This window comes from Brachypodium distachyon, chromosome 2 (assembly GCF_000005505.3).
Source record: "Brachypodium distachyon strain Bd21 chromosome 2, Brachypodium_distachyon_v3.0, whole genome shotgun sequence".
In the NCBI taxonomy this organism is placed as follows: Eukaryota; Viridiplantae; Streptophyta; class Magnoliopsida; order Poales; family Poaceae; genus Brachypodium; species Brachypodium distachyon.
In genome coordinates, this window is record NC_016132.3 from 13,124,788 (window position 1) to 13,150,307 (window position 25,520).

Consider the following 25,520-nt stretch of genomic DNA (forward strand, 5'->3'; position numbering starts at 1 on the left):
GACAACTGCGCATCGATCAAGGTTCCGATGGTCTGCGACGAAGGGTCTTGCAAGGCAGATTGAGACGAGATCATCGGCTCCGGTGCTCTTTCAAAGTGCATTGTGCCCAAGAGCGTCTGTATGTGCACCAACTGCACGTTTCACCGCAGGAATTAGATTAGATTCACTTGCTAGATATGATATATGATACCTCTTGCCAACAATCCTTTGTTCAATAGCCAAAATATTCATGGAAACAGTCCATTGTATTCAGATGAATATTAATATAGAGGATGCAATTTACCAATCAGCAAATGAACTTAAACTACAAAAACATGAAAATAATAATTTTGTTTACAGTTTTTCACTGTCAATTCACCCTTATATATATAATCAAGTTAACCCTGTATTACATCTCCATGTTTGTGATATAATTAAGTATGTGCTAGTGGCTACTCATTGGTCACCAACTCAACATCAGGACAAGTGTGTCATCATGCGTTGCGATGTGATGCTGCAAGTTGTCAATATATACAAACTCCTGTCTGAAACTCTGAATCCTATCACAAGGGGCTGAGGCGGTGAGCTCTCTTGTGCTAGAATCCACTGAAGTCCTTGAGTTCATGGTGCACGTCCTCGTTCCGGAGCTTCGACATGGCCGACTTCTCAATCTTCCGGATCCACTCCTTGGACACATGATAGATGCCGCTGATCTGCTCCAGGGACCTGCACTTGCCATCCTCGAGCCCATGCCGCAGCTTCAGCACGTGCCCTTCTCTCGCCGGGAGCCTGTCGAGGACGAGCAGCAGCCTCTCCCTCATCTGCCTCCGGAAGATGGCCTCGTCTGGAGATTCCAGGGATGTGTCTGGTGTCACCTCCTGCAGTTCAAACCTTCTGTCAGATCGACATTCGGCGAAGTGTACATGAATTTTCACGACTGTTAAACTGTTCATAGATTTCTATGCATTGCTTCCTGATGAGAGCACACAACATTGTTCAGTCATAAATCTGATTTCATCTCTGAGAAGGTGTTGTTGTGTTGTGGCTAGCAGAGAGTACCATGAACTTGGCGTTCTGTCCGGTTCCGATCTCCGTGTAGAGTGAAACGACGCGACGAGAGCACTTCCTTGCCAACCTAACGTTGGAAACCGACACGCCAATGAAGGTAGCGATCTCCGCGTCTATCGGATTCCTACCCATGCTGGATCGGATTACACGTTTAGCTTCTTTCACTTTGCGGATGATACTCTCCATCCTTGCCTACACTTGCATAATTGGATTGTCAGTAAATATTATGAGCAAAGGGTTTATTTTTGTTCCTTGCACGAATATGTCAAGGTTGTTGTTGGTTTCAGAGGCATACAGGTAGCTGGATTACTCCAGAATTTTCAGCGAGGAGCGCTAGCATCGCTTTCCTTATCCAGTACTTCACATATGTCGAGAATTTGCAGCCTTTCTCACTGTCGAACCTCTCGGCGCCATCAAGGACCCCCATTTTCCCAGCCTGTACTGTTATTTTCAATAACTCGATTACAAAAGGTTTACTAGTTGTCAAGGTATAGGAGATAAACATAGTCAGCAAGTATAATCTTGCAACCTGGAGTAGATCATCAAAAGCAGTTCCCATTCCGGTGTATGTCCTCGCAATGTACTTGACAAGCCATTCAGTGGTAACCAACAGCCTCTCTCTGGCCTCTGCAGCAGTAACCTGCTTGCAGTGTACTCTTCAGAATTGCCTCATCAACTCCGGCTGCCTTAGCCCACCTATCATAGCTAACCTCCTGCCCTTCTTTCACCATGTTTTGTCTGATTTTCTCAAGGTTTGCACATTCCTGAGAAAATACATGATCAGTTCAGTGAAACCATGAACAATTAATGTGACAATAAGAATGCTGGTGAAGAGAATACCTTGATAGTCGCCAACAATGCCATAAATTCAGAAGAAGCTTGAGCTGTACAAAGAAAAGAGAAAAGAATCGGAAGCTCTCACAAATCCATAAGCATTAATAAAGCCCGTGGCAAATCGAAGGTATAATAATACCAAAACAGAAACCCATTGATAGACATGACAAACTTAAACACATACGAGTATATATAGGACGATACAATTAAATAGGCGTCCGAAAATGGCCGCCCTTTGCAGAAAAATCAACAGCTAGCATCATCAACTTGTAAGCAGAGTTTACCCATGCATCATCAAGGTCATCCAGCTAGCTAGCTAGTACAGAAAACAACAACTGTCCATGGAATTGATCATCTGAGCGGGTCGACATCATCAAGGTCATCTGGGTCCAGGAGTGTCTGCCCATGCATGGTCTTCCCGAGAAACCCGGCATGAGACAGCAAAGCCCACAGGTGTGTTATGAGCTCCCCCTTTCCGACAAGCCGTGTCTTATGCTTGGCTGCTCTGGTTGACGCCGCCAAGTGGAGGAGGAAGCCCGTCCAGAACACTGCCAGATCCCTCCACAGACCTGCTCTGTCATTCTCTGCTTCATAAGTCTCTATCAACAGCTTCCCAAGTTCTGCACCCATCTGGATTACGGAATTCTGGATGTTATCATCACCCTTGGTAGGAGGGGCTTCCCCATTGCCATTGGGCACCTGCTCATTGTTGGTCATGGTCATGGAGCCATTAATGTCGTCACCATCTCCTGTGTGCTGCTCCTCTCCCTCAGGATCTTGCTCATCGATGGCCATCTTGAACGCTTCATCCTTGAGTACCGAACTTCCAGCGGCTTCTTGTCCATTATGCTCTTCATCATGGACCTCTCCGTTTGCCGCATCCTCAGACTCTTTAGAGGGCTTCTTGGCAATCTCCATAAGTTTTTTGTAGACATCTTGCAATGACTTGGAGGAGGAAGCGGCACGAGAGGTCTCCTTTCGTACCACATCCAAGACCTTTGTAACAACAATGCCGTTGTCCGGCACCAATGCTTTGGTAAGCAGGTACGCACAGTAGTTCGATAAACTGACAGCAGTTAAGTAATGTGGCCACTCATCTTCTGGAGTAGTTGATTTTTTGGCCAAGAGCCTATTTTTAAGACGTGCACACTTGAGTTTTTTCACTTCATCAGAAACATGTATCTCAAAGAGGCACGTCGCGATGTGCCAGACCAGTATTCTGTGGGTATCAGCCTCCAGTTCATCAGTCGCCCATGTCTGCTGCATAATGGTTTCCTTTGATCCGAAGGCATTGGAGAAGTAGGACTCGATCCTTTCCGGATGCTGCTGCAGGCCCTTGAAGGACTCAAATATGGCCGTCTTCACCTCTGGCTCCAACTTGATTCTTCTGGGGAATTTTTTGGAAGTCTGTGAATAAGAAATCAGAAGGTTGTATTGGAAGATCATTTGATCCCACCTGCCCCTCCTGATGAACCAGAACATCGTTCTCATGGCTGCCTCCACCAACGGATGCCGCAAGCGCGGGTGCTTGACATACATACAGATCATAAGAACCTTGGTCCATTGAGAGCATACATACAGGTACACCTCCGACAGCTCCTTGATAACGATAAGCGCAACTATGAGGCGAGTGACAGACACCCCGCGGGTGATCATTTTTTCGCTGTCTTTGTCCAACGTGTTTTGGATATGACGGACAGGGTATGCAAGGTATCCGGTAGCCGCGATCAGAGACAGAGACATGAGCATACCCAAGGCCGGAAACCCGCGGGCGAAAATGGCAGCATGCTTTCTGTAGAACAAGTCCTTGAGGAAGGATAGTTCCACCTCCGTGATGCGGAATGCCCTCTCATAGCCCCCCAGTAGGATGTAGTTCAAGACAAGCCGCCTCGTTTTCCCTAGGCTAGCCTCGTGTATCGGGAGATTGTAGAACCGACGGCGCAGCAGCTTGTACAGGGCAAAGGAGAGGCAGACGTCTTTGAGTTGGTTGTCAGCGTCTCTGGTGCTGCCAAGCAACCCACTGCTGCCAGTGTAAGCATCGGCGACATTCCATATCTTGTCTAATGTAACGAGCTTCTTGCTATCCGGATCCAACCGAACCCTGTACTGAGGCTGAGCTGATGAAGAAGCTCTCCTCTCCTGTCGGGCATCATGAAACGCCGCTTCTTCCCCACAGACCAGGTACTTGTACCACTGAATCCTGACGATCTCATTGTCAGGATGATCACCGGTACTAGTGAGCGTGTGCTCGTATCGCATGTAGTCGCTGACCAGCTTGGCGTTCTCTTGGTTGATGGCAGCAGCCCTATCGGAGGAGACACAGTAGGAAATGATGCGGATTGCGTTGAGGCCCCAGATGACCCAGAGAGGGATCCTGAGGAGGAAGAAGGTCTGCACCCGGATGAGGTTGGCTGCCCAGAAAGACGACATGAGGTCCAGCAATGGGATCTGCTTGGACGACCTCCCGTACGGGCGGTCAGTCTTGATGCTGTACTTGAGGGTCACCAGCAGCACCGCCCAGACCTGGAAGTAGGCGTTCACCATCTTGGCCGACAGCTGCATCAGCCCCATGGTGTAGTGCACCATGGAGTAGTTCAGCATATCGATGACTTGGACGGTGGCCGCCATGGCCCTGTCCTCGTACCACGGCCCGGAGAAGTCCAGCAGGAACCTCGCCACCAGCAACAGTGTTGTCATCAGCACCCAGAGCTCCACGCTGGCTGCACCAGTAGCGCTGTCCATCTTGAACAGCTTTTTCATGGTGGCCATCATATAAGATGAAACTACATATGGGGAAAGCATCTCGATCTCCTGGCCCTCTTCCTCCCTCTCTCCCTCTGTGTGTTGGCTGGGAGGTTCAATCGATCGAGCAACCCAGCTATTTCCAAGGACAACTAATTTCCAATAATGTCTATGAATGGTGGTCACTGTTCACCCATTGACTTCAAAACTAGCTAGGCGGAAGGAACTGCTAGCAATTCGACTACATTTATCTATTCACAATTTTAACTGGGTGTCGTCGTGGGCAAGGTATCTTCAGATGAAGTTGGTGGGAATCTATTTGAATATCCAGAACTGTTAGTTGAATATTCCATGCTAAACCAAGACACTCAATTAATGGAAACAAAATTGTTATCGTGCATAATTTGGTATTAGTATATATAAGATACTAAGCATGCACAACCGATTTAATTTTTTATGAGGTCATACATACATAAGAGGGAGTAGAAAGAAAAATTGCATACACAACATGCACGGTAAGAGCATCTCCAATAGTTGTTGGATGACTCTGTTGGTTCATTTACCACCTACAATGTTTTGATGATGTGGCAATGAATAAATGAGGAGAGAGATCAAAGTTGTATGTAGATCAACCAACAACCTTTGCTCAATCTCCAAGGTGGAATGAGAGAGAAGATGGTTTATTTTCTCATCTCTTATTGGGAAACTTACATACAATCCATTGGAAGAGTGGTATGAAACATTGCTGGCAGATGATATGGACATTTTTTCTCACAACCTAACATACAAATTATTGGAGATGCGCTAAGTGGGGTAATTGCGTTTTAAACAAATGGGCTAGTTGTCCTTATGCTGATGGCATAAAAAATGCTACCAATAAAATAAACAGCGTGCCTACCTATACAGTATTCAGCCAAGTTGCCACAGTACTCATAGTATAAACCAATCAAACAAAGTGTAACCTACGTACTATATATGCTTGACCAAGTGATTAAGTACTCTTTCTGTTTTATTATGTCCCTCGTGGATCCCAGGAAACTCCATTTCAATACATGACTTATTTGGTTTCGTTAAGGCAAAATTTTACCCGCAATCACTTCACTGATATATGTGATCTATATGATATGAAACCGCAATTACCAACAACTACTGAACCCGAATATAATGATATAAATTTCATGATGTTTTGCTCCGGTGAAGTCGGAATTACTTGGTCTAGTATGCAGCAGTGACGACAACAATGTTGAGCTCCGCCTGTTTCATGTGCGTTCTTTTTCAATGAAACCTGGGTGAGACACATTGCACAGGACGAGCAAAAAAACGCAGTATCGGCTGCAAACAAAAGGAAGAACATTACCATCAGCCAGGCATCCGAGATCTGAAGTCTTGCACATCCACCCAGGATAGAGTATTCAGGGGGCGAGCCAAGGGACAGAGGTTGAAGAACATTACCATCAGTAACGTCAACCGCTGTCATGACCACCCCAGGGGAGAAGGTGCCTGCAGCACCTGGAACAGGTGGGAACAAAAACCCTCAACCACCTCTAGCATCTCATGCTTGAATACAGACATCCATATTCGGGTATAGTGAAGGACCAACCACCAAATCTGTTTAGTATCTAACCAAAAAACATTGTTAGAGATCATGTGTGTTCTTTAGCTCGGCGGCCGGCTTCTTAATCTCGCTGTATATGGAGTACTTTGATGGTGCTTTAGGCCTGATTTAGCTAAGGTAGTGATCGAGCCTGTTCTGGTCGTAGTTCTAACCAGTTTTCCTTTAGATAACCGAGCAATGTAAGGTTTGCCCCCTCCATTTTTTTCTTTAAAAACGAGGTGTCCATTCTTTATAGTGCAACGGCAGAGTTTTGTCCCACTAGCTCGCCGGTTTCAGCAAAGACAAATTAGTAGTAGATGCTCGATCAATGTTTAGCTCAATAGTCAATTCGATCGTCAAACAATGGCATATACTAATACTACTATATAACTATAATTATAATGCTGTAGAAAAGGTATCGTCTCCATAAGAAGGTGTCCTCTCCGTTTATCCCCAGGACAGACACCACCTAGCTACTAAAACCTAGACGAGTCCACCCCCTGCTGCCTCCAGCCATCGCGCATGAGCAAGCAGCTATACTGAGTCCTCCAGGTTCAAACTGCTCACCGATCACCCTAGCTAGTTACCGATAGTACTTTTGCATACTTCTTTTCAATACCTGTTAACGCTCCGTCGAGTCTTCTCACTGCCGGACATTTATGCTTACTGCGGCCAGTCCCTTGGTAAGATCGAGAATGCTGTTCTTCTCCTGCGCGACCTCGGGTTTGCAGCTCCGAGATTCATATTTGCCTTTGTTTGCACCTTCTGCATTTGGGAACATGGTTGAGCGCTATCCATTCCTGCAAAACCGGAGGCAATTACATAGGGGAGACTCATCTTCTAAGTAAAATAGAAAACAAGAGAAACGGGGGATAGAATAGGAGCAGGGGGATTTAGTCAGGCCATGACTCAATCTAAGGCTGTGTAGAGTACCTTATCTGAATATTGATCCTATTGATCCACAGCTTCAAATTTTCAGGACATTGTTTCATCATCACTGCTTCAGAAACTAAGATATCGACAAATAATTGATGACTTTGAGCAAGCCATATGATCCACTAAGTAAGAACAATAATCCCCTAGCCATATGTAGTCGCTGACCTGACTCTCCACGCTGATTGCTTTTCTTGACTGGCTGTATTTCTGTAGTCAGTAAAGACCTCACTCCGGCATTGAGCCCAGTCACAATAATCCCCAGAGCCATTAGTATAATTTTTGTGCGTGGACATTCCAGAGCAAAGTGAATGAAGTTTCACTGACATTACATCCAAACGGGCACTTGTCATGCTCAATGATCCTCTGCTTAAGAAGCTAATCGCTCAATGTTTTACAGTTTCCACTTCATCTGAAATAAAGAAATTTAAACCTGAATGGAATCAACAAATATTACTGAAGAGCAATAATATGATAGGACCTCTCCCTTTGCATCTCCAGTGTCTAGGCAGAGTACGAGTCACCGAAGAAGAGATGAAAGATTAATTTAAGGAAATATGATTCCCTATGCAAAGGCACAATGTGAACAGGAACCAAAACCTAGTTGCAGAAATAACTGTACATGCCATTTGCTTTGCACTTCATAAGCTAGCATCGGTACTTTATCTTAGCTGAACCACTGCACACCTAAGTTCTATCAAAATCCAATTCAGCAACCAACGCAGCTACAAATACTTCTCAATTGGCATAAAGTTTGGGTTAAGTAAACCATCCACGTGCAACTGAACCATGATCGAGAATACCAACACTACTTTGGTTACTGCTAAGTAGGCATGTAGAGTCATGTTAACTGTCTGAATATCAAAAAGGGATCTTACATTGTACTAAAGAGGATTACCTTCTCTACCTAGCCTAATTGAATATTCTGTTTCTCCATAGCTTGGTGTTTGCCCTCCAGCTTCAAATAAAACTGCAACAAAACATGTTTTTTTAATCCTAGCCTAGTTACATGAAAAATCCATAAAATGGAGGACTGAAAAGATCTCGGGTCTGCATAGGGATTTTTCCAACAAAAATATGAACAAGTTGAGCTGGAAACAAACAGACTAAGTGCAAACAAATGCTAAAGGCACATAACTTTACCCTTCTGTAATCAATGATGTTTCAAAGTACTACATGTAGGAGAGTGTATATTCTGACATGAGAAATTAATTTAATTTAATTTTTTCACCCAAGGAATTTAAAATGAAGATTTACAGGTTCCGGTCAACTTGAAGTAAGTTTGGCTGGCCCAGATATTCCAACACACAAATAAATAAATAATTTGACATAGCAATAGTTGGAGATCAAGAAATCTGTTGCAGACATTCCTGATCAGAAGATGCTATGCCATATGAATGGTCCAATGGAAAGTGGAACTATCCTTTAGCTGCTTTTAGATATGCTGAAAGTCTGAACCTTCCATTTATCGACACAGTCCTTCATTTGTGCTTGAACAAAAGTTTCATTATGCTGCACGAAATTCAAAAGTAGTCTATGTAGACAGTAAGCACCCTCTAAGAGTTGGGAAATGTGGAATTAAACTACTCCACTCTTTCCACAACCACATTTATTCAAAGTCCATCTTCTTAGTGAATATCTTTGATGAACTGGCCTTGCAGGTTCCGCTTGCCCGATAGGAACAAACACAAGAGGGCTAGGAAAGCGATGGGCATCCAAGACATACGCGACGGTGTGTCATCCCTGTTTGTCATGCTGAACAAGGAAAAATTTGTCCTGTTTCGAATTGAGTTTCTTGTGGTCCTGGTCACACTCCTGTTCCTCGCAATGTTCATCATGGACATCTTCCGTCGCCACATCCGCAACATAATCATGAAAACCATCTTTAGCATCTTTGATGCGGTCTCTGACTCTATTGTCTTATACCTGCTTGGGGCCATGCAAACAGCGAACTTCAAGAATCAGCTGTTCCCGGTCTGGGCCCTTGTGCTTGTTAGTTTCCGTTACAATGTCGACTTCATCTCTGGCTATGGTGTTCACGACCGCCATGGGCGACGGTTCTTGGAGTGGAGGAACGTGGTGAGACTACTGGGGTCGGCGTTCTTGAACTTGTCACGCGGCTCGAGGTTCGCGCCTGCACTCTGGTCCCTTTTGGCCCTCCAGATACTGAGGAGCTGGTACAGATTCTTTTCATATGGTCTGGCGGTCCGTTCGGTCTGGCATGGCAGGAGTTCAGAGGTCGTTACTGAGCACATGCGTGCAGGCCCTCATACTAGCAACTGGAAACCAGAGGATTGCAATGCAGAGAAGATGGAAGGATACAAATACTTGGTCCATGGAGAAACCAATAAGAGCATCAAATTCAGTAAGCCTCGGTATGCCATCTCTATTGATAATGCCCAGAAGGTCCAGCAAGCTAAGCATGGTTCTGCTACGAGTCAAGAAAAATCATCGCTGGTCACCCTAGACAGGATATGGGGATGTCGCAGGCACCTGTTAAGCCCGGAAAACAATCAGGGGAATGACCCAAAAGATCTCTCTCTGGCCTTTGCCTTGTCCAGACTGCTTCGGTGCCGGCTTGAGGATGTGGCACTGCCACAAGAATTCTTCTTCATTAACCGAAAGCTAGTTAAGACTAAGATCCTTGAGGAGCAGAACACTGACCGCGCCTTCAGGGTCATGGAGCTGCAACTCGGCTTTGTAAACGACTACTTCAACACCCGCTACCCTATAGTCTTCTGGAACGGGTTGCTTTCTCTCTTCTCAAATCTATTTCTCTCCGTGGTGACCTCCGGCGTTGTCTGCTGGCTTGCTGTGGACATCTATAAGGTCTATAAGCCCCCGAAGAATGATTGGGCTCATGTGGTGCATGGTTACAACATTGACATGATCATCACATGGGTATTCATGTTTTTTATGGTGTTCAAAGAGTGCTGGGAGATGTCCAGCTACTTAGTCTCGGACTGGACAAGATTACTCCTTGTGTGCAGGTATGCACAGAAGAAGCAAGAGTGCACTAGAAACAGACGGATGGAGAGCACAATATCATCCTTTTTCACGTCTAGTATAACTACTAAGCAGTGGCATGGACTTATTGACCAGTACGTCTTCCTGGAGTCATATGATGACAGACCAAGGTTTTGGAATCTGATTCACACGATAACCATAGGAATGGTACCAAAGAAGGAAGATGGAACAACCCTCGCCGATGCCATCAATGTGCCTGAATGTGTCAGGCCGGCAATACTGAAGAAGCTCTGTGCAAACCTAGAGAAGCTCAGCACTCTTGACGCCGTACAACAGCCAGACAACCCTAACAGAAATCATGAGGATAGGAGTGGTTGGATTCTGCCCAAGGTTATCACATCACTGTCTGACGGTGACCGAAGGAAGCGGTATGGTTGGGCCTGCTTCGACCTGCCCACATGCTCTCATGTAATTCTGGTGTGGCACATTGCAACCAGCCTGTGTGAGATGAAGCTTGCTCGAGGCCATGGTGTTGACTTAAGCAAACCTGGGTTGCTGGGCTCCCTCTTGCTGTACTTCACTAATTTCTGCTCATCAAAACCATATCTTCTGGACGTGGACGAGAAGACAAAAAAGAAGAAGAAAGAGAATGAGAAGTTGCCTGATAAGCTCCAGGAAATGTACATCACTGCGAATAGCTTGTCTCGATACTGTGCATCTCTGCTACTTTTAAAGCCTGACCTGATCCCTGATAGCTTTCATGTACCCAAGATGGTCTTAGAAGAGACCGTGATACGTGCTCGAGATAATATTCTTAAAAACTGCGACTCATTACAGAGCCGGTATGACCAACTAATGAAAGAAGCAGAGAAGGCTATCCAAGATGCTGACGATGTAATAAAGAAAGAAGATGTTGTGCTACTAGGTGCAATGCTGGGGAAGGAACTGATTGATCAAGAGACTGAAGAAGAGTGCTGGGAGATCCTGTCTGGGTTATGGGCAGATTTACTAGTACACATTGCCCCCAGTTGGAACGCGGAGGCGCACAAGCAGTGCCTCGAGTCGGGAGGAGAATTTATAACCTATATCTGGACATTGCTATGGCATTGTGGAATTGAGAAGAGCAAATTATGGCCAGTGGAAGATATGTATGGAAAAGATGCCCCTGGAGCACCTCAGGATGAGAATGTTCAGCTTGCACAAGAGATGCAGCCGATTTGTGCAGGACCAAGGGAACAAATAGAGGAAGCTAACATGCAGAGATCAGAGATGCAGCAAGTTGATGCACAGGAGGGGAATGGGTGGACTGAAATGGGACAAATCCACGAGAATAATAGCAGGACACTGGAACAAGGAGAGGCTATAAGAGTAGCTACAAGTGAGCACGATCAAGAAATGCTAAGCACAGATATGGTTGATCGAAATGGGCAAGGCAATGTGGTCAGAGGGATGCAGAATGGCGGGAACAGATGTTACTTCAATGCAGTGTTGCAGAGTCTCCTTGCACTTGATAAGCTGCGCGCAAGGATGTTAGGACCGGATGCTCCAACAAGGTACCTTGGTCAGGAACTGCAGAAGCTCTTCATAGAGACAACCGATACCAATGGCGAAGGAGATATGCTGATTGCACAGGACCTCTTCTTACATATGTGCTCAAAGAGTCCAGATTTCAGACCCGGCATGAAGGAAGACAGCAATAATATGCTTGGTTCCTTGCTGGATGTTTTGCATAATGAGGAACCTACAATGGTCAAGTCACTCTTCCGCGGTCAGGTTATTAAACATGTCTCCTGCAAAGAATGTGGGCACACATCAGTTACCACCGAGGACCTTGATCTCAGTCTGGCAATACCATCAAAGAAGCCTGCATCAATCGAGGATTGCTTGGATTTATATGTTGCTGGGGTGATCGAGAGTTGGCACTGTACGGACTGTTCTTTAGCTGCTGGAAATGTCTCTTTGAGCCAAGAAGATGCAGCAGTCAATGATGGCCGACCTGAACAGTCGGAGAATAAAACACACAGAAAGGAGGAATCCAACCATCCAGCTGACAGACAAACTAGAACACCGAATCAGAACAATGGAAAGCTACCGGTGCTTGATGGCAATGAAAATCAAATGGAAAAAAGCCATAATAAGCAGAAAGGGGAAAAGAAGATATACAGAGCTGCAACAGTACGATATGACATTAGCAAGGTGGCACCTTTACTAATCATTCAGCTGAAGAGATTCAACTATGTTCACCCTGATATGCCAAGCAAGCTGGGAGAACATGTCAGCTTTCAGGATACACTTGATATAACAAAGTTCATGGACCCTGGGTATTGACACTTTTACTCAGTTCAATATAGCTAAGATTTTGGCCTCTTTCAATATCAGATTATCTGAGTGAACATAACATTTTTTATGGATCCAAGAAAAAAAAATGATAATTATTTTTTCCTCAAATTTTCAGAAATGATGAGTACAAATATTGTCTTGCTGCCGTCATTGTACATGATGGACCGATGTTGCGGGAAGGACACAATTTTGCTTATGTGAGAGCAAGGCAACTTGGAGGCCAGCAGCAGGAGAGCTGTGGCACTCCCTTATGGTTTTGTGCAAGCGATGAGAGCATCACACAAGTAGAATTAAAACAGGTACTCGAGTGTCAGGCCTACATTCTTTTCTATGAAAGGGTTGAACAACCAAAGGCCAAGTCGGTTCTGGAAAATCATCTGCCAACTGACGACTGATCATGAGAAAGATGAACAGGATGACAGATGGATGAGAAGGAAAACATATGTAGATCATTTTTTGTTGTTGTTGTTTTTATTCAAAAATCAGACTAGCTTGATTTATCATGTAGAGTGATCTCGTCGTGAACAGCGTTGGAGTTTGGATTGAAAGCTCGAATACTGTTACTTTTACTTTGATTTTCGATTCGAGTGGTTGGATAAAAAGAACATAAATACTATGTGGTGAACACTGAAATATGGATTCCATTTACTGTCTTACGCAGGCCAGATGCCCAACGAAGATACAAATCCAATTTCAGACTTATTCTTTCTTCTTTGAGAATCATAATTCAGAATTTAAAATCGACCTGTATCTGTATGGTTGCTTGGCGAGATAAAATGGTGTTCAATACTGAGAAATGCAAACCGTGTTCAGTTTTTTCTCTACTGTTCCTCTCGACGTTTATCTCATCGTCGATCGCAAACAAAACCATCTGCAGCTACTAACTGGGGTAAATTCGTCGTAGCAATCGGGTTTGCACTCGAGAGAACTCCCAACAAAAAAAAAATGCAATGCAGTGCCGTGCAGTTGATGAAATCGAAGAGCGAAATACCCAGATGGGGATAAATTGGAGCATTGGTTCATACCACACAGCAAATTAAGCCGATGACCGGCCGCCTTGGTCCTGGAAGTTGGAAGCAGCCTGAGAAGATTGCAAGCTTCCGCCGCGCTGGGATTGGATTGCCCCGCCCCCGCTCCCTCCCACGACATATTCGGCGAGGCTGCCGCCGCCGGACTCCTCGCGAGCACAGACCACGCTGAGGGGAAGAGAGGGAGATTCGCGTGTCCTCCTCCCAAAGGGGCTGCACGTGAGAAGCAAACCCTAGCCAGCGCCGCCGCCTGACAAGGATACTGGCAGAAGCCGTGTGCCATTGGTGAAGGCGGCAGCGAGGTCTTTCATCTGTTGACAGTAGCATCCCAGAGGCTTGGAGGCGAAAGCGGAGGACAAGAACAATGGCGGGTTAGTCAACATCGATCTAGGTTCCGATGGTCTGTGACGACGGGCACTGCGACGAGGCCATCGGCTCCGGTGCGCTCTCAGACTCAAAGTGCAATGTTGCCAAGAAACAGCAGCTCCTCTATGTGCACCAACTGCAGACTTCACCACAGGAATTAGATTAGATCCGAGTAATATAACCCTTTTTCTTTCGATCGATGATCACTTGCTCATGTGATGCAATGATCGCGATGTGGAGTAGTATAATTTTGTGTTCTTGGAGCAAAGAGCAGGAGTACTTTTTTTTTAGGGAAAAAGAGCAGGAGTACTTGCTGGAGAAAAATAATCGTTCATCTTTTTTGCTTGACAGAAAGATGTCACGATTTGCGTGTGTCCTCTGAATTCCTCACACAACGCTCCTAGTTTGCATATTGTCTATACCAACAGATCCATTGCTCAGGATGCAATTTATCAATCAGCAACTGAACTACAGAACATGAAAAGAAGTTTTTTTTTACAGCTTTTCACTGCTGTTCAACTGTGTAAATAATCAAGTTAATCCTGTATTACATCTGCATGTATATATTTTTTGCGCAGAATCTGCATATATAATTAAGTATGTGCTAGTTGCTACTCATTCATCATCATCAGGACAAGTGTGTCATTCAGTGCAGTGTGATGTTGTAAATATATACAAACTCCTGTCTGAATCCTATCACAATCATCAATGGCCTCGCCCATGGATTAGGCTGAGCTCCTCTTGTGCCAAAACTGCACTAGAATCCACAGAAGTCCTTGAGGTCATGGTGCACGTCCTCCTCGTTCCGGAGCCTGGACATGGCCGACTTCTCGATCTTCCGGATCCACTCCTTGGACACATGGTAGATGCCCCCGATCTGCTCCAGGGACCTGCATTTGCCGTCCTCGAGCCCGTGCCGCAGCTTCAGAACATGCCCTTCTCTTGCCGGGAGCCTGTCCAGGACAAGCAGCAGCCTCTCCCTCAGCTGCTTCCGGAAGATGGCCTCGTCCGGAGCTTCCAGGGACGTGTCTGGGGTCACCTCCTGCAGTTCAAACCTTCCGTCAGACCGACATTCGGCCAAACGTACATGAGCTGTCATGACTGGTAAATTGTTCATAGGTCTCTATGCATTGACTGTTAATCGATCATAGGTTTCTATGAATTTTGTTCCTAACAGAGCACATAACATTGTTCAGTCATAAATCTGGTTGCTGTTATGATCTATCTACATATCTGACAGGGTGTTGTTGTGTCGTGGCCAGCAGACAATACCATGAACTTGGCGTTCTGTCCGGTTCCGATCTCCATGTAGAGTGAAACGACGCGACGAGAGCACTTCCTTGCCAATCTAACGTTGGAAACCGACACACCAACAAAGGTAGCAATCTCCGCGTCTATTGGATTCCTCCCTGTGCTGGATCGGATTGCCCGTTTAGCTTCCTTCACTTTGCGGATGATACTCTCCATCCTTGCCTACACTTGCACAATTGAATTGTCAGTAAATACTATGAGCAAAGTTTTTTTTTCCTTACATGAATATATGATGGTTGTTATTGGTTTCAAAGGCATACAGGTAGCTGGATTACTCCAGAATTTTCAGCGAGGAGTGCTAGCATCGCTTTCCTTATCCAGTACTTCACATATGTCGAGAATTTGCACCCTTTATTGCTGTCAAACCTATCGGCGCCATTAAGGACACCCATTTTCCCAGCCTGTATTGTCATTTTCAAATAACTCGATTATATACTGTTACTGCTTGTCAAGGTATAGGGGATAAATAGAGGCAAGAAGTATAATCCTGCAACCTGGAGTAGATCCTCAAAAGCTGTTCCCATTCCAGTGTATGTCCTCGCAATGTACTTGACAAGCCATTCGGTGGTCACCAATAGCCTCTCTCTGCAGAAGTAACCTGCTTGCAGTCTACTCTTCAGAACTGCTTCATCAACTCCAGCTGCCTTAGCCCACCTATCATAGCTGACCTCCTGCCCTTCTTTCACCATATTTTCTCTGATTTTCTCAAGGTTTGCACACTCCTGAGAGAAAAATAAATAAATACATGATCGATTTTAAAGTGAAAGCATGACATGCGTTTGTTCAGCACATAAGAATGCAGGTGAAGTGAATACCTTGATAGTCATCAACAATGCCGATTGTTCTCGTACGATGCTCCTTCGTCGTCCTGGGTAGTTCTTCCATTCAGCGATAAATTGACTACTACTGGACTTGCACGATTTTTTCTGTTTTCGCGAGGACGCCTTTACGCAAACCCCTGAGACCTTTTCCAATGATCTAATTCTCTTCAGTTTCCTCTCTTGGCTTTTTCCGCTTCGAACAATTAGTCGATCGCTTTCTTCTCCGAGAGGAGTCACTGGATCAAATTCGGCAACACTCCCAGGAAGTGCAAAGTCTGATTCATGTGAGGTCTGTGTTACGATAGCCCTGGACCTCGACGCGTTGAACAATTGCAGAGCGCCAAGCTGTTCGATATGTACAAGGATATTCCTCTCCAGCAGCACCAGGTCTTGTCCAGCCAAACTACTTTCTAACGCATGGATGTTCTGCATCAAGAGGCTATACTCCAAGCTGCTACTTGTGTAAGAAGTTGTATCCATCCAAGGAGACATGTCTTCATAAATCCTGTCCAAGTGCTGCGCATTCCTGTCAAGGGCCGTTCTTTCTGCATCCACCTGGAATTGACAATGTGGTCATTTCCTGTACTCCCAAAAGTCCAAAACACAAAATTACATTACATGGGTGATAAGATTGCAGTGTGTCTGGACCTTGATTTTTGGCGAGCTGCTTGACTTGCGCTCTGTGATTTGCATCAGACCGGATGAAGATGCGGAGGTTCTCAGGATGTCATTGCCCTGGCTACGGCTGCGACTCGCACGCCGATTGAGCAACAGATGCAAGGCCAGGACCCTCAGGGATTCAGAACAAACTGACCTTCCACTCACTGCATCCAGCACAAGAACAAGGGATTTTCAGGCTGTGAGCTACCAAAATTACCCAAAAAGCCAAACATACATACAGTGATACAGACTACAGAGTCATTCAGACAAAGCATTAACCGTCAGGTAACCGCGCGTGCAGACAAAATCGCAGCACCTTGTGCAGGCAAGAGGGATCGATTCTTGCACACGGAAGAATATAAGGTACAGAAATGCATGCAGGTTCTTGCACACGGAAGAAGCCCAGGACTCGAGCGGCAGGCACTTACATGGAGATTGGGGATGATGCTTCGGGAGCTGGGGCTGCAGCAGCATCCATGGCGAGGAGGACGGCGACGAGGAGGAGGAAGACGGCGAGGGCGAGCAGCAGCAAGGGCCGCGCACCATCCGCAAGCCCATAGCTGCGACCTGCGAGCAACGACGGCAATGGCGCCGCTGGCAGGCTGGGGAAGATAGAGTTTGCAGGGGCCTATCGATACGAGTGGACACTTGGCCAGGCAAGCAGAGGAAGGAGGAAAAGATGGCATCTTGTGGTGAAACTTGAAAGCGAGTAGGGATCTTTGTTTTCTTCTTTCTGGTCATTAGATATTTTGTTTCCCCAATTTGTAAACAGCAGATGAGAATGAGATTGGAAAAAGAATGCGAACATATTGTTCATGGATTGTACTGCCAAGAAAAATACTTAAACAAAAATGTGTAGAGTTGCCAATATTCATGAAACCTGAAGTGCCAAAAGAGAAATAAAGTAGACAAAAAGATGTTGCTGCCCAGGATCGAACTGGAGACCTTCAGTGTGTAAGACTGACGTGATAACCACTACACCACAGCAACTTCGTGTTAGTTTCACTCTATTAACATTAATACTTCTCTATTCCATTTCAGGCTATATTTACGTTTCTCTTGATTTTGATCCATCTGGACGTTTGTTTAAGGTCTACTGGCAAGGTTTTTCAACTGGATGTAAATTTAATAAAACTTACAGTTTCATTAGGCAAAATTTAGGAGGTAGCCATTGAACTACTCTTTGTTGCACATTGACGAACAACTCCAGATTCGTTGGAGCAATCAAATGAAAGGAGTAACCGTTCGAGATATATCTTAGTGTCAGGTGAGAATATGACATTTATTTCCAGTTGAAAAATCCCTTGTGAGAAAAGACCATAAAACAGCCCTCCAGATGGATCAAAGGGAAATATTTCTCGGATAGTATGGCCTGAGATAGAAACACCAATGTGCAAACAGGTTGCTTTGTTGTACTAGTGGTTAACACATCTGTCTTACTTTTTTTTTTTGTAAAAGGGGGGATTTATTCATTAACAACATAGTACATATCAAAGTCTGTAAAGCACAGAGCTTTGAGAGTTACAAAGGTTCCTAAAAGGACAGCCTGTTGTGCTGTGTTGATATCTGTACTTCAAAAATGTTTGGTGCAACAATGCCTCAGAGATTCGAGCTACTGTTTGCTTCGTCTTTTGCTTCCATTGCTCTTCATTGGCATATTGGACTCATTTTTTTTAAGCTAGGCTCAAGATTGTTTAGACCTTTTTGTCAGGTATTTATCATTCTACATTTATGGTCTTATCATGTCAACAATATATGCAATATACGATTCAGGGGCATAATGTGTTTTTTGTTTTTCTTAAATAGATATTGAGGCCAAGAGTTGTCTTTCCTTGTGTTTGCCAAGATATTTTCGCACCATTCTACAAATTTCATTCAAAGAAGCTTCATAGTCTGTTTGTTGGCGTCATCTCTATGATTATGGTTATTTTCGTTCCTATTGAAGTTGCCAACAGATTGGTACCTGAGTTGTTCCCGTTAGATATAACGTAAGTATTTGTTATTGGTTTCATTTGTTGTATTGATAAGTTTTTTGACGAATCAATACTTTAGTTTAATGTTTCTAATTTGCAGGTATTTTAGGCGTGATACTGATGACAGATCATTTTGGCAAGCGCCACAAAACTATGCCGATTCAGTTTTTGGTCTTCTTCTTCTGAGGTTTTTCATTTGCCATACTCAGACACTCCTCTATCATGAATGGTCAGTGAAGAAGGTAATGCAATATTCGTTTGTTACTATTTGGCCTGATGGAGCTTCTGGGCATGAGGTTGGGAGCAGTGTTGCACCAAAAGATCAGTATGGTAGCACCGATGAAGCTAAGGATAAATGGTAAGCCCTTGTAGTTCTGTTCATTCAGGGAATTGCTAGATAAGGGAAAGTGCTCTATACCCTTTAACAATAGGTTTACATGACAAACACCATTCTTTTTTTTCCTTTATTCATTGTTTTTTGACTTTTCTGCTCTTTTGAGTAAGTATTTACATTTTGTTAAACATTGTACCAGGAGACTGGTTGCACTAAATGTGGCGCTTGTATGGTTGACTGTTGTGACATTCAATGTGGCCATGCTAACTCTTCCAATCTTAGTTGGGCGTGCATTATTGTCTACCATTTCTCGGCTTCCATTCGCAGGCAGCTTGAAGTCCAATGGTAATGATTATTTATAGATGCAAACAAATTAAATATTTAAATCTCCTTCTGGCTTACTTGTCTAATATTTTCTCTTAGATCTGTTTGCTCTTGTTGTCGGATTTGGTATCATGTCAACTATTATTGCTGCCTTTAGAGATTCATTTGCATGCATGACTTCTGGGAGAACACACATGTTATCTTTGAAGCGCTCTCTGATCACGTTCTTATGGGTAAGCAAATTACTTAGGTGGTTTCCTCCATATTTTTTATGCTCGGTTAAATAACTGAACCTTTTTTTTTCTCAGCTTGTCATCATTCCCTTCCTAATGGGATTGCTGGTTGATTTATCTTTAATATCACCATTTGCTGGGCGTGATAATGAGGACCGAGTTCTTGATTTTTTCTACTCGTGGTTCATAGGGCAACACCTGCTGAGAGTTTGGCTGGGGTTGGTGAGTTTCAGCTTCTCCTGTCACTTTCTAACCTCCTACATTGTTATCATACAACTCTATAAATTGATTTTAGTCATACAAGTTTGCCATCTGTTTGTACTCATTGTAAAACCCATAAAATGCCCCCCCCCCTCCTTGTCTCATATGGCACCCGTGCACTATTAGTATTTATATTTGCCACACTTTTAGTTATAGGAAAATATTTAACTCGTTAGTATTTTTATCTTGAAGGTTCATCGCTCAAGGACCATACCTTTTCTGGTCTATTTCATTGGTGAAAGGTGGGACTCAAAGCTTACTGAGGCAAAGGCGAATTGGATTTCCGGGGTGATATCTGTGTGTTGGTTTTTTCAACATCTGTTAATGCCTATGGCCACAAAGCTGCTCACCATGCTGGTTGTTCCTTACGTGTTCGCCAAGGGCCTCTTTCCAAGTTTTGGCTACTCTGCTACCGTGAACACTGCAGTATACCATTTCATATGGTTGGGCAATCTCACCTTCTATGTATTTTGCTATCTTGCCAAGGTATCATATGCCATACTCCATGATTCTATTAGGGATGATCTCTACATCATAGGGCAGAGATTGGAAGACGTGGCTGAGTGACAGTAACTTTCCCAGACCCTTTTTCCAGTATTTAGTTCACAATTAGTGTGCAAGACGAGATGTTAGTGACAAGAAGTCTTGGAAGACGTGGCTGAGTGACAGTAACTTTCCCAGATCCTTTTTCCAGTATTTAGTTCACAGTTAGTGTGCAAGACGAGATGTTAGTGACAAGAAGTTACTGATAAACTTCTGGCAAAGCTTGTAAATATTTATGCAGTTCTCCATGTAGATCTCTGCCCTTCTTTGTATGGCGTTATTAGGATTGTATGTTCAACTGCTGGCAGGAGATTGGAGGTGTTAGTGTGGGTCTGCCTTGAACATGGATTGACTCCATTTTGTAAGAAGAGATCAACTGAAGAGCTGTAGTATCTCTCGAGGCTTTTCAGTACCAGGTCTGGTTTAGTCTTTGTTTGGAGTCATTTCTGATACTGCTCAGCATGTTCTTGTTCAGTAAACTGGACATAATGTTTCCAGTTTGGAAAAATTTATCTTTGACCTTTTCAGCTATGCATCGAATATCTGGGAGCAAGTTTTGTGCGCGTAGTCGCAAATTCAACAAAGAGAATGTAATCTTCCTTGCAGTTTTGTACTACTGTTGACGCAGACGAATATCTGGCCTTCATGGCATTCTGGAACCCACATTTGTAAATGTCAAAGCTTAACCTGTTAATCATGGACTGAGAAGGACAAGCGAGCAGGAAACGCATGCAATGGACGTATGGATTTCATTGCATTGTGAAACTGATAATGTAACACATGGTTCAGAAAGCAAAGCACCTGATTTCATCAAGTATACCAAAAATAACAGGCTCCCAAAAGAACGCCAGCTTACAGGTTGATAATGATAGGTCTTAGAAAAAATAATTAGTCACGCACTTATTACTAGTGGAGTATACTTAGCAGCATTTGCCCTTGGCCAGGTGTATGCATGCAGGCACGAAATGTATGTTCATGTGATTTAAAGTAGATTCAACACCTCAGCACACAAGAGGTATCAAGATTCAATATACAAGTTGACCTCGAACATGAAATAGATGGCACAGCTGCACTATGTTTTGAGTTCCGAGTGTGGCCACTTTATATTCTCCCTAGTAAGGTCAATACAAGTAGATATATGCCTTTTTCTCCCTCCCTCTCCGACAGAATACATATGTGAGATCTCATTTCATCCTCCTGTGCCATCTTCTACCGGAGCCACCATCGTTGGATCGTAGAGATGGGCGTTTGGAGGAACGGAGCATAGCGATGGATGTACGGGTTGACAGTTCGCCCGATTTTCGCCCATGTGCTCTGGTGATAGCTAGATGTTACGGGTGCACGGTACATCAGCTTCAACAGCTGGACAAACAGGTAGACAAGCCAGGAACAGTCAGTGAGTAATTAGTATTGCCAATACAAGTTGCTGGAGAATGGAGATAGAGCATTGGTATAATTGACATAAGATTACAAAAAAGAAGAAGAATTTTCAGCTGTTAATGGACAAGTGCTGATGGACAAAACAGGCAGGATAAAAATCTTGAATCTAGGTGTGAAATGGAACGGTAGTCGGTAGAGTACACATGACAAGTATACATGAACAACTAGCCAGAGACTGATCGTAGTTATGATACACTCAATTATTGTCTTTATAAAACCTAGCAAAATATCATATTGTGCCCTGTGTTATCCCTTAGCTATGAAGCGCACGCAAGGAAGCAATTAGAGAAAGCAAATAAGACCAGGCATGTAGAAGATAGCTTACGTTCCAGTACATGAATGTCTGAATTATGTTGCGTCTCCACCTGCAAGATAACAAGGTATAACTCATAAGATGTAAACTACTTGGACGAAATATAATATTCGTAATTCTGAGGAAGGCTGAAGTACTATACGAGAACAATGATATGATCAGAAGAAATCCCAAGGCTAGTTCGGCGTTTGAGCTAAGGAGGCTGAGTGTGGTGTTATTTGTCTCCACCCAAAGACAAGGTTCTTCCAAGTATGCCCTGAACAAGACAGCAAAGACAACCTTAACAACGGGGCAGTGCAACAAACTACAAAAATGAAATTCAGAGATAATTCAACGGATAATTACCTATAAAAAGATGAGTGGGTGAAGTTACGCCTTAGGAATCTGGCAACATGATCGAGTGCCCAGCAGAAAACAGGCAGTGCAGCAACTGTGAAAAAGGAAAATCAGAACTTGTAAACATCTACAGCAAAAAATAATAAATGAAATCACTAGAATCATGAACTTGCCGGAGAACAACTGTATCTTACTCTTTAAGTGCAGCTGAGACGTGAAGAGCAAAAGGGAGAACATTAAGTGGATAAAATCTTTGGTTCCAAGTACAGAGTTCAACCAACCCTGAATTGCCTGCATGTTCAACGCTCTTGGTTTCTTCATGCAAAAAAAAAAGGAGAATTAGAACAACAGTGTCATCAGGACAAGAAGTGCATCCAAAATAAGATGGACCATTCAATGTTCATGTTATCATGTAGGCAGCTGTTTACCCCATAAGTACTGTATAGAGAATAGCCTGAGGACAAGATTGTTCCCAGCAAAGAAAGCTTGCAAGCTCTATCTGCAAGATGTTTTGGCAAAATTGGAAGCATTCCCAAACCAGCGACAACCAGCACCTGAGATAGACAAGTTTGAGTATGTCATGCTCATTTATAATAACTAGTGCCAACAAGCAAGCGGTGATGGTCAGAACAAGGGCAAGAAGACCAAATAAGCTAACAGAATATAAATGGCATTTAGAAGAGATGATTTTCCAAAACAACATGATGTTACAGCAAGGAAAATACTAAAAGAGAGATGCCATGTTGGGTTTCCACAAGGTGTGGACAACCATGATTATGATTATAGGAGAAAAAAAAAACTCACTTCTCCGTCACCGAATATCACACATAATTACGCATTCAGGCACTGCAGAAAGAGGTGATTTGTTCCTTACCCAGGCATTTATGGAGAAATGTATAGTCCGTGCATCGAAACGCAAAGGATTTGCAGCCCTGTCTGTTTGTGGTGGTGGCGGCGGCGGAGCAGCTGATCTGGAACTAGATCCTACACATGGTATGAACTCAGATGTCAGACACCATCCAATAAATCGATGGATCTTGTGGCAGTAAAAGCATAAAATGTAAACATTTTACCTGAATTGCGGGGCCTAACACTCTCGCTGGATGCTGAAGATGAAGACCTTACTTCTGGCCTGCTCGCCTGAGTGGAACCAATGGATGACATCGGCTCGACCACCAAGTCACGATCCTATTTAGTCGAGAAAGAAAACCAAACAGCATTAGACAGCACCATGTTCTGCAGGATATGATGACTGACAATGCTAATTAAAAATGACCAAATCCAAGTGGCAACTTCTGTTCTTCATTTCACGCACGAAGCAATTTCCTCTTCCTGCAGAGTCACGGGACAAAAATGTTTCCATCTACTCTATAGATTGTTTGTCTGGACTTAGCAAATCGCCTTCCATGTTCACGAAACAATACAAGTTGGAAGAAGCTGGAGCGCTCAAGATGTTTGCTGGAGATCAAGCTGCAACAGAGGGTTCTAGCACCAAGACACACAGCCCTTCCCCTCTAGCTAATTTCAGCTATTAAGTAACAGTGGAAGAATCTACCCAATTTCAAACACACACAAAAAAACAGATCGTGATGAACTACAGTCTGCAGGGAGCACTCCAATTCTGCTACCGCAATCAAAAGCAAAGAGCGAGGCTCCAGCAGCAGAGACGGCGCATCATCAACGCACCAACCGGACGCCGCTGACCTAGTGCCCATCGAAGAGAGGCCTGAAGCGCCGCAGCAAGCTAGCAAAGCAAACTAGTCTCCGTGCCGTGCGTACAGGAAGCGTTTCGCGGATCCTAGGAAGCTCCGACGGTCTAATAATTCGGCTGGGGAGCAAGCAAGCAAGCAGCAGCTGAGGCGGAGCAAGCAAGGGGACAAGGGGGGTGGAAGGAAGGAAGGGCTGGGAAGAACTCACGATGTAGCGCTGGTAGAACTTGCGCTGGAGGTGTCCGACGACGTCGGGGCGGGAGGCGAGGTGCGGCGGCACGAGCACGTTGGACCAGTACTCGGCCCAGCGCGCGTCCCCCTCGTAGTCGTACCCCGCCGCCGCCGCCCGCTTCCGCGCCTGCTCCTCCTCCTGCTCCCGCTCCGGCCCCGCGCCCAGCCCGCTCGCGTCCCCACCTCCCATCGCTGGCCGCCGGATCCTTTACGCCTCTCTCTTCCTCCCCCCGCCGCCGATTGGAATCGGGGAGCAGCAGGGAATGCGATGCGACCTCACGAAGAAGAAGACTCGCCGAATCCTAGCTTTGCTATGTGCTGCTGCGGCTTTTTTTTTCCTTTCCCTTTTGTTGGAATGGGCTATGTTTTCTCGCGATCTGGGCCCAGAGGCCCGCTGAGAAAATGGGCTGGGCCATCGAACATTGGCTGCGAACTGGACATTTCGTGAATGGGACGTGTAGGGGATTGCATGTCAGTCAACGCTGGTCAAGATCTGGATTCGGGCAACAGGGAATCACTCATATTCTTCTCTTTGCAAGGTATAAACACGGGCGACGAGTAGCACATGGCCAAGAAGAAAACAACTTGTTGGTATAATTTCTCGTTTCACCCCAGGTTAAATTAACTGATTTGACCACAGAGAGTGAAGCAATTCTGGCAGCAAAGAAGAGTACACACTCTTACAGCACCTGCTAAACGATCGCAGGTCCTCACTGAGTTCCATCGGTGGATCAATCTCAAAAAGTACTTTCCCCAGCTAAAATGCCCAGAAAGAAAGAGATAGATAACCTTATCACTTTCCCCAAATGACAGCTAAAATTCCATTTTTTGCTAAGGAAGACCACACAGCATTAGCTAATGCTAAGACGGCCTGACGACGTCAACAAGTCTTGGTCAACAAAGGCATCCCAGAGCACGAGCAGTAGTCCTCAAGGAAAATGCACGCATTGAGCTTTCTTTCCAACTCTGACCCTCTCTTCCTCCTTCTGTTTCTTTTTCCAGGAAACTTGCTGCCCACAACTCTTCCGTCTTTCCCCTGGCAAAAAAGGAAAAAAATAACATTATAATTCCGAAGGAACTTGGATGCCAAGGAAGCAAGGTGACACCTTTTCCCAACTTAGCTGAAACGAATCCCCAAAACGTTTGGGTTGGATACAGTGATTAGCAAAGAATCAATGCT

The 25,520-nt window shown here is 44.6% G+C and overlaps 5 protein-coding genes, 1 non-coding gene and 1 pseudogene across 7 annotated transcripts; 2 read left to right on the top strand and 5 right to left on the bottom strand.

The window, feature by feature from the left end:
• Nucleotides 1-284: 284 nt before the first annotated feature.
• LOC100823148 (RNA polymerase sigma factor sigC-like) lies at nucleotides 285-2,294 on the bottom strand. The gene is given in 7 exon segments (XM_014899821.2): nucleotides 285-857; nucleotides 1,039-1,239; nucleotides 1,343-1,483; nucleotides 1,577-1,669; nucleotides 1,671-1,811; nucleotides 1,888-1,931; nucleotides 2,166-2,294. Coding segments are annotated over 7 exon segments (906 nt in total). The 5' UTR covers nucleotides 2,170-2,294; the 3' UTR covers nucleotides 285-575.
• Nucleotides 1,964-14,144, bottom strand: LOC104582576. Its single transcript, XM_024459273.1, has 6 exons — nucleotides 13,483-14,144; nucleotides 8,049-8,120; nucleotides 7,151-7,562; nucleotides 6,837-7,017; nucleotides 6,076-6,242; nucleotides 1,964-5,955 (listed from the first exon to the last, which is right to left on the bottom strand). The coding sequence occupies exon 6, from the start codon at nucleotides 4,681-4,683 to the stop codon at nucleotides 2,233-2,235; it is 2,451 nt and encodes an 816-aa protein (XP_024315041.1). The 5' UTR covers nucleotides 4,684-5,955; nucleotides 6,076-6,242; nucleotides 6,837-7,017; nucleotides 7,151-7,562; nucleotides 8,049-8,120; nucleotides 13,483-14,144; the 3' UTR covers nucleotides 1,964-2,232.
• Nucleotides 6,642-13,110, top strand: LOC100823751. The gene is made up of 3 exons (XM_024459272.1): nucleotides 6,642-6,769; nucleotides 8,812-12,438; nucleotides 12,573-13,110. Exons 2-3 carry the CDS (start codon nucleotides 8,858-8,860, stop codon nucleotides 12,850-12,852), a joined length of 3,861 nt encoding a protein of 1,286 aa, XP_024315040.1. The 5' UTR covers nucleotides 6,642-6,769; nucleotides 8,812-8,857; the 3' UTR covers nucleotides 12,853-13,110.
• A 235-nt stretch (nucleotides 14,145-14,379) lies between the features above and the next one.
• Nucleotides 14,380-17,331, bottom strand: LOC104582577 (RNA polymerase sigma factor sigC). 2 transcript variants are annotated; one of them, XM_010232658.3, is made up of 7 exons: nucleotides 17,072-17,329; nucleotides 16,632-16,807; nucleotides 15,978-16,538; nucleotides 15,657-15,884; nucleotides 15,423-15,563; nucleotides 15,124-15,324; nucleotides 14,380-14,893 (listed from the first exon to the last, which is right to left on the bottom strand). In XM_010232658.3, the coding sequence occupies exons 1-7, from the start codon at nucleotides 17,199-17,201 to the stop codon at nucleotides 14,609-14,611; spliced, it is 1,722 nt and encodes a 573-aa protein (XP_010230960.1). In that variant the 5' UTR covers nucleotides 17,202-17,329; the 3' UTR covers nucleotides 14,380-14,608. The 2 variants fall into 2 exon arrangements, with proteins under 2 accessions (XP_010230960.1, XP_024315042.1); XM_024459274.1 differs by having other exon boundaries at nucleotides 14,764-14,906; nucleotides 17,072-17,331.
• LOC104583081 lies at nucleotides 17,229-20,335 on the top strand (annotated as a pseudogene).
• Nucleotides 17,561-17,633, bottom strand: TRNAV-UAC. The gene has a single exon. It is a non-coding gene; the product is annotated as a tRNA-Val (tRNA).
• An 851-nt stretch (nucleotides 20,336-21,186) lies between the features above and the next one.
• LOC100824063 (transmembrane protein 33 homolog) lies at nucleotides 21,187-24,646 on the bottom strand. The gene is made up of 9 exons (XM_010232659.3): nucleotides 24,318-24,646; nucleotides 23,474-23,588; nucleotides 23,275-23,384; nucleotides 22,829-22,954; nucleotides 22,595-22,715; nucleotides 22,410-22,494; nucleotides 22,207-22,320; nucleotides 22,077-22,116; nucleotides 21,187-21,673 (listed from the first exon to the last, which is right to left on the bottom strand). Exons 1-9 carry the CDS (start codon nucleotides 24,528-24,530, stop codon nucleotides 21,521-21,523), a joined length of 1,077 nt encoding a protein of 358 aa, XP_010230961.1. The 5' UTR covers nucleotides 24,531-24,646; the 3' UTR covers nucleotides 21,187-21,520.
• Between the last annotated feature and the right edge of the window lie 874 nt (nucleotides 24,647-25,520).

Excerpts from the sequence above, each read along its gene's own strand:
- LOC104582577 (XM_010232658.3), bottom strand. The coding sequence starts at position 17,201 with ATGGGCTTGCGGATGGTGCGCGGCCCTTGCTGCTGCTCGCCCTCGCCG. Across the intron at positions 16,539-16,631 it reads GCAGCTCGCCAAAAATCAAG|GTGGATGCAGAAAGAACGGC; the intron begins GTCCAGACACAC and ends TGTCAATTCCAG. Across the intron at positions 14,894-15,123 it reads GACAGAACGCCAAGTTCATG|GAGGTGACCCCAGACACGTC; the intron begins GTATTGTCTGCT and ends TTTGAACTGCAG.
- LOC100823751 (XM_024459272.1), top strand. The coding sequence starts at position 8,858 with ATGGGCATCCAAGACATACGCGACGGTGTGTCATCCCTGTTTGTCATG. Across the intron at positions 12,439-12,572 it reads ACAAAGTTCATGGACCCTGG|AAATGATGAGTACAAATATT; the intron begins GTATTGACACTT and ends TCAAATTTTCAG.
- LOC100824063 (XM_010232659.3), bottom strand. The coding sequence starts at position 24,530 with ATGGGAGGTGGGGACGCGAGCGGGCTGGGCGCGGGGCCGGAGCGGGAG. Across the intron at positions 22,716-22,828 it reads CTCTATACAGTACTTATGGG|AAACCAAGAGCGTTGAACAT; the intron begins GTAAACAGCTGC and ends TTTTGCATGAAG. Across the intron at positions 21,674-22,076 it reads AGACATTCATGTACTGGAAC|CTGTTGAAGCTGATGTACCG; the intron begins GTAAGCTATCTT and ends CTGTTTGTCCAG.
- LOC104582576 (XM_024459273.1), bottom strand. The coding sequence starts at position 4,683 with ATGCTTTCCCCATATGTAGTTTCATCTTATATGATGGCCACCATGAAA.